Source organism: Oncorhynchus nerka, linkage group LG7, assembly GCF_034236695.1.
Source record: "Oncorhynchus nerka isolate Pitt River linkage group LG7, Oner_Uvic_2.0, whole genome shotgun sequence".
NCBI classification, from domain to species: domain Eukaryota; kingdom Metazoa; phylum Chordata; class Actinopteri; order Salmoniformes; family Salmonidae; genus Oncorhynchus; species Oncorhynchus nerka.
In genome coordinates, this window is record NC_088402.1 from 79,948,247 (window position 1) to 79,958,898 (window position 10,652).

General features: G+C 42.2%; 1 protein-coding gene across 2 annotated transcripts in view; it reads left to right on the forward strand.

Moving 5' to 3' along the window:
• The window catches only part of LOC115121342 (calcium-binding and coiled-coil domain-containing protein 1-like), a 72,304-nt gene extending 63,431 nt beyond the window's left edge, over positions 1-8,873 (forward strand). Inside the window, exons 7-15 of one of the 2 annotated variants that reach the window (XM_065020850.1) lie at positions 1,155-1,224; positions 1,403-1,558; positions 2,170-2,424; positions 2,789-2,914; positions 3,396-3,491; positions 3,800-3,887; positions 4,160-4,431; positions 5,371-5,456; positions 6,264-8,873. In XM_065020850.1, coding sequence (XP_064876922.1) covers positions 1,155-1,224; positions 1,403-1,558; positions 2,170-2,424; positions 2,789-2,914; positions 3,396-3,491; positions 3,800-3,887; positions 4,160-4,431; positions 5,371-5,456; positions 6,264-6,291 — 1,177 coding nt within the window. In that variant the 3' untranslated portion in view covers positions 6,292-8,873. Of the gene's footprint in view, positions 1-1,154; positions 1,225-1,402; positions 1,559-2,169; positions 2,425-2,788; positions 2,915-3,395; positions 3,492-3,799; positions 3,941-4,159; positions 4,432-5,370; positions 5,457-6,263 lie in introns of those variants that run through there. The other variant, XM_065020851.1, reaches the window with a different exon arrangement.
• Positions 8,874-10,652: the final 1,779 nt, after the last annotated feature.

The following is a 10,652-nucleotide window of genomic DNA, read 5'->3' on the forward strand; positions in this document are numbered from 1 at the left end:
CCTGTCTTATCCCCCAGCCATGTGGAAGGAAGTGTGTGTGTTTTTTGCCAATTTTAACCGCACACTTGTTGTTCGTGTACATGGATTTTATAATGTATATTTTTTCCCCAACACCACTTTCCATCAATTTGTATACCAGGCCCTCATGCCAAATTGAGTCAAAAGCTTTTTTGAAATCAACAAAGCATGAGAAGACTTTGCCTTTTTTTGTTTTGTTTGTTTGTTTGTTTGAATATGTGGTCTGTCGTACGTACAGTAATTTGGTAAAAAGACAATTTGACATTTGCTCAGTATATTGTTTTCGCAGAGGAAATGGAGGAGTCTACTGTTAATGATAATGCAGAAGATTTTCCCAAGGTTGCTGTTGACACATATCCCATGGCAGTGATTGGGGTCAAATTTGTCTCCACTCCACTGGTTCCAAATATTGGAGAATATGCCAGAGCTGAGGATGATGTTAAAGAGTTTAAGTATAGCCAATTGGAATTTGGTCTGTATATTTTATAATTTAATTTAGGATACCATCAAACCCACAGGCCTTTTTGGATTGGAGTGTTTGTATTTTGTCCTGTAGTTCATTCTCTCTCTCTCTCTCTCTCTCTCTCTCTCTCTCTCTCTCTCTCACTCTCTTCTCTCTCTCTCTCTCTCTCTCTCTCTCTCTCTCTCTCTCTCTCTCTCTTCTCTCTCTCTCTCTCTCTCTCTCTCTCTCTCTCTCTCTCTCTCTCTCTCTCTCTCTCTCTCTCTCTCTTCTCTCTCTCTCTCTCTCTCTCTCTCTCTCTCTCTCTCTCTCTCTCTCTCTCTCTCTCTCTCTCTCTCTCTCTCTCCTCTCCTCTCTCTCTCTCTCTCTCTCTGTCTCTCTCTCTCTCTCTCTCTCTCTCTACCTCTCTCTCTCTCTCTCTCTCGCCCTCTCTCACTCTCTCTCTCCCTCTCTCTCTCTCTCTCTCTCTTTCTCTCTCTCTCAAGCAAGTGAAAAAGTGAAATAAACAAAAAAAGAGTACATTAAACATTACACTCACAAAAGTTCCAAAAGTTAAAGACATTTTCTCTTTCTCTCTCTTTCCTCGTCTCCCTCAATCTCTTATCTTTTTTTTATCTGTGTGCTTGTTATTCTTAAACTATTCTCTGGTTAACGCTAACTCTGTCTCTGTGTGTAGGATGAAGGAGAGGGACAAAAAGCAAGCAGTTCAAATGATGGAGGATGAGAAAGAGAGGAAAGTTCTGCAGGTACTATAATGACTTGGATTTATTTAGTGCTTTTCTAAGTGTTTTTCACTTCCAACGTGTAGTGTCTTACCTGGGTGAAGTATAGCAGCCATTTTGTGCCCAGACCCTAACCACACATCATGTCTGATCCCAAACTCCTCATCCTCCTCTTCTTCCTCTCCCCCTGTGTCTTCCTCAGCTCAAGCTGGAGCAGAACGAGGGGGAACTGCGGAGCCTGTCTGCTGAGTTCCAGGGTCTGAGGAGCTCCCTGGCCCAGAGAGACACACATGCCCTGCAGCTACGGGATACCATCACCACCCTCACACACAGACTCAACATGGCACAGAGGAAAGAGGTGAGCCTGGCACCACCCTTACACACCATCACCACCCTCACACACAGACTCAACATGGCACAGAGGAAAGAAGTGAGCCTGGCACCACCCTTACACACCATCACCACCCTCACACACAGGCTGAATACAGCACAGAGCAAACAGGCGAGACTGGCACCACCCTCACACACAGGCTGAATACAGCACAGAGCAAACAGGCGAGACTGGCACCACCCTCACACACAGGCTGAATACAGCACAGAGCAAACAGGCGAGACTGGCACCACCCAGAGAGGGATATGTCCAGTTAATAAGAGGATGTAAGGGATTGGGAGGAAAGAACAGAAGACAATGCAACAGGAACATGGCAGTACACATTGCTGTCCCTTGTCCTTACCAGTCATCTAATACAAACACTGCTGTTGAGTTTATTTGAACCAACATTGCAAACTTTGCTGGTTAGAAGAATAGGGATGGGAAGTTGGATAGGGAGTGGTGAGGGTGATTAAAGACAATGCAACAGGAAAGTACCCAATGTCCCATGGCCTCACCAGTCATCTAACAAAACCATGTTATTGTTGTTGAACTGTCATGGCATCCCACTTTCACCCTCCTCTCATCTTTCCTATCAGGCGGAGAGCGAGGCCTCCCTGGCTGAGATGTGGGGCCTGCGGGAGCGTCAGGGGGCCAGCGAGCGTGGTGCTGAGGGCCTGAAGGAAGAGCTGTGTGCTCTGGTGGCCCAGAGGGACCAGGGCCAGACAGAGCTGCACCAGGCCAGGCTCCAGGCGGCACAGCTCACCCTGCAGCTAGCTGACGCCAACCTGACTCTGAGGGAGGGCAGAGCACACTGGGCCCAGGAGAGACAGAGCCTGCAGCGAACCACTTCGGTAGGACACACCACCGCAGTGGATGGACCTAATCATATGAATTGGATTACTCAAGTAGTCATTCACCTTGAATGCAAGTAGCAGAATGTCTTAGCAGCAAAATAACATATCAACATTCTTTTGACTGTGTGGTAGCCTAGCAGCAGGTAGCCTAGCAGCAGGTAGCCTAGCAGCAGGTAGCCTAGTGGTTAAAAGTGTTGGGCCAGCTACCAAAACGTCGCTGGTTCGAATTACTACTAGGTGAAAAATCTGTCGATGTGCCCTTGAGCAAGGCACTTAAACCCTAGTTGGTCCTGTAAGTTGCTCTGGATAAGAGCATATGCTAAATGACTAAATGTTAACGGTATGTTTCTCACCCTGGCAGAAGGACAGAGAGCGTCTGGAGAAGCTGAATGGAGAGATGCAGCGGATTGAGGAGAAGCTTCAGGAGGAGAGGATGGAGAGAGAGAAGGTGGAAGTGGAGCTGGGAAGAGAGAAGGACTGTAACCGGGTAAAGAGCAACACCTACTCTACCACATGGAAATCAACATTTACCGATATGACTAGATACACCAACCAACTTGGAAATCAAAATCAACTCTCTATACACACCAGTGGAGGCTGCTGAGGGGAGGACGGCTCATAATACTGGCCGAAATTGAGTAAATGGAATGATATCAAACACATGAAACACCTAAAAATGTGTTTGATACCATTCCATTGACTCCATTCCGGACATTATTGTGAGCTATCCTCCCATCAGCAGCCTCCACTGATACTGAAATGTGTCCTCTATAGTACTTGCAGCTCCAAGATTGTGGGTTTGATTCCGATAAAATACTTTATTTTGGGTTATTATATATTTCTGTCAACATGCTGAAACCTTCAAACTGGAAAAACTAGTCTCTTTGATTACTTATGATGTGCTGTGTTGCTGATCAGGCTGTGTATAGCAGTATATGACTCCTGTTATTGATGACTGCCCCTTGCAGGTGCAGCTGAGTGAGACACGCAGGGAGCTCCAGGAGCTGAAGGCCAGTCTGAGGGTGGCCCAGAAGGAGAAGGAAGAGCTGCTGCTGGAGAAACAGGCAGGACCCCTTCTCTACACCTGTCCAACACTTCAACCACCATTTCCCTTTCCCACTGTCCACATACATTCACATTTCTGAATCAACTGCTATCCCCTACCCAATACTCCAGACGCTCTCTGTCCTTCTGCCATGGGGAGGGAGACACGCACCCACACGCACGCACGCACACACACGCACTTACACGCACACACACACACAGAGATAATAATTCCTGTGTCTAGAGGTGTAGAGGCTAGGGGTTATGTTGGGATAACAGTTGTGTGTGTAGATGAGTGTCTGACAGGTCTCTGCTCTCCTCTGTACAGGACCTGATGGAGTACATGCGTCAGGTGGAACAGAGGATGGAGGCTGTGGCAGACGCCAAGTGGAGCGCTGCAGTGTTCGCCCCCACCAGTGAGCGGACACACCCACACTAAAACATTGTGGACCCGCCCTAACACTGAGCTGTATGTACAGCAATACAGCAGTGCTGATTTGATCTGTGGGCTGTCACAACAAGAGATTCTATTTCTACACCAAATAGAATCTGAGATTAATTCAACCTATCATGAGTTAGATACGGAGACTAGAGCCAGGAGTTTTTCCCCTCCAGGGAGAACTCCTGACCCTTGCTGTGCTCTGTTGATCACTTAACACTGTTGTTTTCCACTCTGTGTGTCTGACAGATCTCCCTGACAGTTCTCTGTCTGACTCTGAGGATGAAAACCCTGAGGCCCTGCAGCCCCCCCGCCAGCCCTCTCTGTCCTCCCGCCCTCTGGCCCACTACAGCCTGTGTGACCCCCAGGCCCAGCCTGACTCCCTGCTCCCCTCCACCCCCCCTTCCTCCCCCAAGGATATGTCACGGCCCCTCTCCCGAGGGGGCGTAGTCATCAGCCAGCCCGCCCCCCTTTCGTTGCCAAGGCAATCAGAAGATACCCTGACACACAGCTCTGAGTCGGTAAGAGACGGTATCAGATGCTCTTACACGCGCACACCTACATACACACACACACACACACACACACACACTCATATCCTGTACAGTTAGCCTGGCTGTTTCCTTAGGCTTATAGCCTTGTGATAACATGACTTATCTTCCTTTGACTGTGACTCATTTGGTTTAGTTGTTATCATGTGAAGGTAATTAGGCCTGCCTGTGCACTATTGCATTATTGTACTATTACACTATAATGGCTTATAGCACTATTATGGCTTATTACACTATTGTGGCTTATTATACTATTATATACTATTATACTATTATGGCTTATTACACTATTGTGGCTTATTATACTATTATATACTATATACTATTATACTATTATGGCTTATTACACTATTATAGCTTATTACATTGACTTATTGCACTATTATGGCCTATTGAACTAAAGCTTATTAAACTTATGACTTATTACACTATTGTGGCTTATTACACGACTATGGCTTATTACACTATAATGACTTATTACACTATTGTGGTTTATTACACTATTGTGGCTTATTACACTATAAAGACTTATTACACTATTGTGGCTTATTACACTATAATGACTTAATACACTATTGTGGCTTATTACACTATTGTGGCTTATTACACTATTGTGGTTTATTACACTATTGTGGCTTATTACACTATTGTGGCTTATTACACTATTGTGGTTTATTACACTATTGTGGCTTATTACACTATTATGGCTTATTGCTGGACATGTATATGATTATTACATGTGTGCCTCGCTGCTCTCTCTCTATTTGTGCGTGTGTGTATTGTGTGTGTGTGTATTTGTGTGTGTGTGTATTTATGTGTGAGTGTGTGTATTTTTGTGTGTGTATTTGTGTGTGTGTGTATTTGTATGTGTGTGTGTGTATTTGTGTGTGTGTGTGTGTGTGTGTGCAGGAGGAGGAGGGTGACACAGCCCTATGTGGAGGACACAGCTCTGGAGACGAAACAGCTCTGCTGCTGCCTGAGACCACTGTCCTCAGGTAACACACACACACAGTCCTGTCATTCCACATCCCCCCACACACACACAGTCCTGTCATTCTCCCCCCACAGACAGTCCTGTCATTCTCCCCCCCCCACACACACACACACAGTCATGTCATTCTCACACACACACACACCCACTGTACTGTCATTCTCCACACACACACACACACACACACACACACACACACACACACACACACACACACACACACACACTGTCATTCTCCACACACACACACACACACACACACACACACACACACACACACACACACACACACACACACTGTCATTCACACACACACACACACACACACACACACACACACACACACAGGGATGGTATTTACGATGATAGGCTGAGTATGGCTCGCAGAGATGGAAGTTTTCAATATCAGGTCGTAAAAGAAGTTGAATGAGGGTGAGGAGGAGGAGAAGAAAGAGATGGTGTAAGACAGTGTAAGGCACAGTGAGTGACGCAAGGAGGGAGTGAGGGAGGGGATAAGGGAGAACAAGGGGACAGATTCGTTGACAGCAGGCTGTAGCAATGATTTGTCTACAGGCTAGTACCGCAGTCACGGGCCAATTTTCAGCATCATTAAAGCACTCTCCCACCCTTTCCCTCTATATTTCTCCCTCCCTCCATCTCTCACCTCTTTCTTTTCATATTACATTCCTTTTCTACAGTTCTGCTGTGCCTTGACTCCACTACACATTTAGCAATTGTGACGATAAAGATAAAGATTTGATTGATTGATTGTTCACCACCTTTCCTTTCTTGGTTGTTCCCTGTCATCCAGTGACCTGGCTGATACCTCTCAGTGGTAGAATGGCGATGCAGGATCAGATCTACACCAGCACTGGCTGTTTGGCCATTACTTTAACTTGCCATTCAGCACACAAGCACACACACTACAACTCACCTCTACTCTTGACAAACTATGTTAATATGCAATTTGCTTTTACATTTTATATGAACTCTTTCTTTGACGTATGACTATAAGGCTGTTGTGTTGCCCCCATTATACTTAACCTGGTCTTAAGAATGACATAATATCTGTCGTAATAGCTGAAATCGTAGTTACGACCTGACATAGGACTGTTATAAAGCGTACAACATTTGACATTTTAAAGGGTTAATTCGATTTGAAATAGTAATGTTTTATAACAGGGTTATTTCAGTTGCAGGAGGAGTTGATGTTGTGAGCTTTATGGATTGTGTCACTTTATGAGACATCATGACAGGTCACTAATTAACATAAGTCAGCTATTGAAGGCTCCCTCTCTGATTTCAGTCGAGCCAGAAAGAAATACTGTATAATTGTTTCAACGTTTCGTCTCCTAGAAAAGAACGATGAAAAACAATGCATTTATTTGTTACAGTATATTCATAGTAGTCTGGTTGAGTCATTCTGGTTGATTAGGCTGTATTCACAGTTCTCTCCATTTCAAATCTAAAAGTTGCTTTTAACTTTCCTGTCTGCGCAGCAAACTTTGACCTCTTCAGAATACTGTAATTATAGTTATTGAAACACACTACAACTATATTAGAAGAATCATTGTAAAGTACTGACACATAACATGATTTTCCTCATATTCAAACCTAAGATTTTATATTATAAGCACTTTCTGTTCTTCATGATTATTTGATTCTTGCTTTATTAATGCTGTCCTAGTGCTAGTTGAGAGGATAATTACAGACAGAGAAGCATCTGAAATGGGGAAAACGGTTGGGGGAAGTTTGGTTATAGAGAGATTAATCAAGATGAATGGTAGAGCAGAATGGTAGTTAGAGTGGTCGAAGTGACATTTTAATGTTCTCTCATGTTTTTATTAATCTCATAATATATTCTATCCTCATCTACATAAAGCTATTGCTCCTGCAGGCTGGTAGCTGTAGAGTCCCTGCAATAAGAGCATACATCATACCACATTTGAACCTTAAGTCAGTGTTTGGTTTTAAAGCTAAATCAATGTATTTGTTATAGAAGAAGTATTTCTAGATGATCCGTTTTATTAGACTAGACGTACTGTACATGGTTATGCTCAAAGCTCTGCTTTAGATGCAGTTCTACATTTGTGCCTAAATAACACATTGGGAAATGAATAGTCTCTTCTTCAGCCACAAGCATCATCAGTCTGGCAAACAAGAATGTAAACTAAGGAATCTCATGATAACATAATGTAATTTATAGATACAGATGTTACAAGACTTGTAAACTAAGGAATCTCATGATAACATAATGTAATTTATAGATACAGATGTTACAAGACTTGTAAACTAAGGAATCTCATGATAACATAATGTAATTTATAGATACAGATGTTACAAGACTTGTAAACTAAGGAATCTCATGATAACATAATGTAATTTATAGATACAGATGTTACAAGACTTGTAAACTAAGGAATCTCATGATAACATAATGTAATTTATAGATACAGATGTTACAAGACTTGTAAACTAAGGAATCTCATGATAACATAATGTAATCTATAGATACAGATGTTACAAGACTTGTAAACTAAGGAATCTCATGATAACATAATGTAATTGATAGATACAGATGTTACAAGACTTGTAAACTAAGGAATCTCATGATAACATAATGTAATTTATAGATACAGATGTTACAAGACTTTAGGTTTGCCGGGAAAATATTATTAGTACTGGTTTAACAACACTATATTTTTCATGATTTTCAACCAATACTCAACTTTAGTTATATCATAATGAAGTTATGTTCTGGTTTAGTTTAAGCTAATGACATTTGATAAGAAGAGAATACTAAAGCTAGGTCATTTAAAGGGGCAATCTGCCATTGTTGTTGTTTGAACTGCAGATTGCCCCCTTTAAGAAAGGATAAGGTGCTAGGGACACTTTTTGCTTGGTATATTTGTAATTTGCTCTATTTGCACCTGTTCTTTTGCAGTAAGAGATGTTTTGGGGGCTACATTGCTATTTTATTTTTACACTTGGATACTCCTTGTTAATCCAGTCTGTTATTATCATAATCATTACCATAGTGTTTTGTTTACTCTTTTATTTTTCTTTCTCTGATTTTCTTTCTAAAAGTAAATGTAACCTCTCACAACTATCTGATCAGGTTTGAAATGTTTAGTCCAAAGGGTCGAGATATTGATTCTACTGTATAGGACATCACTGTGTTCCTTCACACAGAGGTGTAGCTGTAGTGAAAGTGTGACATCTGTCACATATACAGAGCCTTCAGGAAGTATTCACACCCCTTGACTTAATTCCACATTTTGTTGTGTTACAGTCTGGATTCAAAATGGATTAAATAGATGTTTTCTCTCAACCATTTACACACAATATGCCATAATGAAAAAGTGAACACATGCTTTTCTTTGCACATTTATTCAAAATAAAATACAGAAATGCACTGTAATTCAATGTGATGGACATCATTGATAATTGAATGCTGTGCTTCAGAGGGTTTTGGAGTACCCCTCTTCGTCTCTACACCCTTTCAGCTCTACCTCTAGTGTAATCTAGTACTACATCTCTATTAGCTACTGTGGGTGGGTGAATTTGACATCCTGGAATGTGCACCCAAAGTTGCGTAGCACTGAGATCTATATCCTTTTTGTTGACGTCATTTTAGATTTCTGTGGGAGTTCTATTCTTTGTCTACTGTGAGCTACATGAGTGTATGCAGTAACATCCTTCCAGGATACCTACCTACTCTCATTGCTATACGGCTCCAGTGGTTGGCTGGTGTGTATGATGTTTTGTTTGTGGAGGTCATCTTACCTATTTAAAAAATGTATATTCTTTGGTATTTATATATAGGGTCATTAAGCGTGTGGATTCGTTTCTGTAATAATAATTTAAAAAACAGATCTGTATCAATTGTGTCTAATGTGCCTGTTTTTTGATGGAAGAGAAATATTCAAACATTTTGGGTTGCTTCCTTCAGGGTATGACAGTTCTGATACTAATTTGCTAATCACGTCTCATCTTCTCTTCTGAATATCTATCTCTATCTCCTCACTCTCTTCCATTCTCTCACTCACTCACTCCCTCTCTTCTCTGACCTCAGACGACATTCTGCTTTCTTATCTTACCCTCCTGCCCCTCTTTACCTGCACCTCTCTCCTTCCCCAACTCCCCCTCTCCTTCATCTCCTCTCCTCTGCTCCCTCCAGCTCATGTCTGGGATGACGGTAGCTAATTATAAAATCAATGATGCCGGGCTGCCTAGTTTACAGCCTGCTCTAAAACCTTAACTGGGAAATCAGTGGTGGATTGATGTCTCCCTCACTCTTTATCTGTTTTAATTAGAAATGTAAAAGATATGAAGAGCCAGAGGCATCTTACTAGGATTCGTCTCAAATGGCACTTAGTTTCCTATATAGTGCACTACATTTAATTAGAGCTCTGGTTAAAAGCAGTGCACTATACAGGGAAATTGGTGCCATTTGGGATACAGACATAGGCTTTATGACCTCTGCCAGGCAGGCTGCCTGCCCCCCAGCTCTCTTTGCCTCTCTTACCCAAATCACTTTTTTTCTTCCACTTTATTTCTTGTTTAATTCTCCACCCCCCTTTTTTTCTTCCCTGATCCTTCCTAGTCTTCCTTCCTAGTCTACCTTCCTCACTCGCCCTTGTCTGTGGAATATTATCTCGTCTTTCTTACTTTCTCTATTACCCTTTTAAGAGCAGCTCTCTCTGTCATTCCACTCTCTCTACCGTCCTCCCTCTTCATGCTTGTCTCTTCCTACAGTGAAGGTTTGAAATTGATGATAACTGTTGAGGGTGAAAAACCCTCATTCTTATCTAGCTAGCTAAAGTTATGCTGCATCTAAAGTAAATCTGGCTACATCACAATGATGAAAAAAATAAGTTTGTCAGACTAATTATTTGCCTCCTTTTGAAATGTCATCGTGTTTGGTGTGACGTTGATTATAAACTCAGCAAAAAAAGAAATGTCCTCACTGTCAACTGCATTTATTTTCAGCAAACTTCATGTGGAAATATTTGTATGAACATAACAAGATTCAACAACTGAGACATAAACTGAACAAGTTCCACTGACATGTGACTAACAGAAATGGAATAATGTGTCCCTGAACAAAGGGGGGTCAAAATCAAAAGCAAGAGTCAGTATCTGGTGTGGCCACCAGCTGCATTAAGTACTGCAGTGTATCTCCTCCTCACGGTCTACA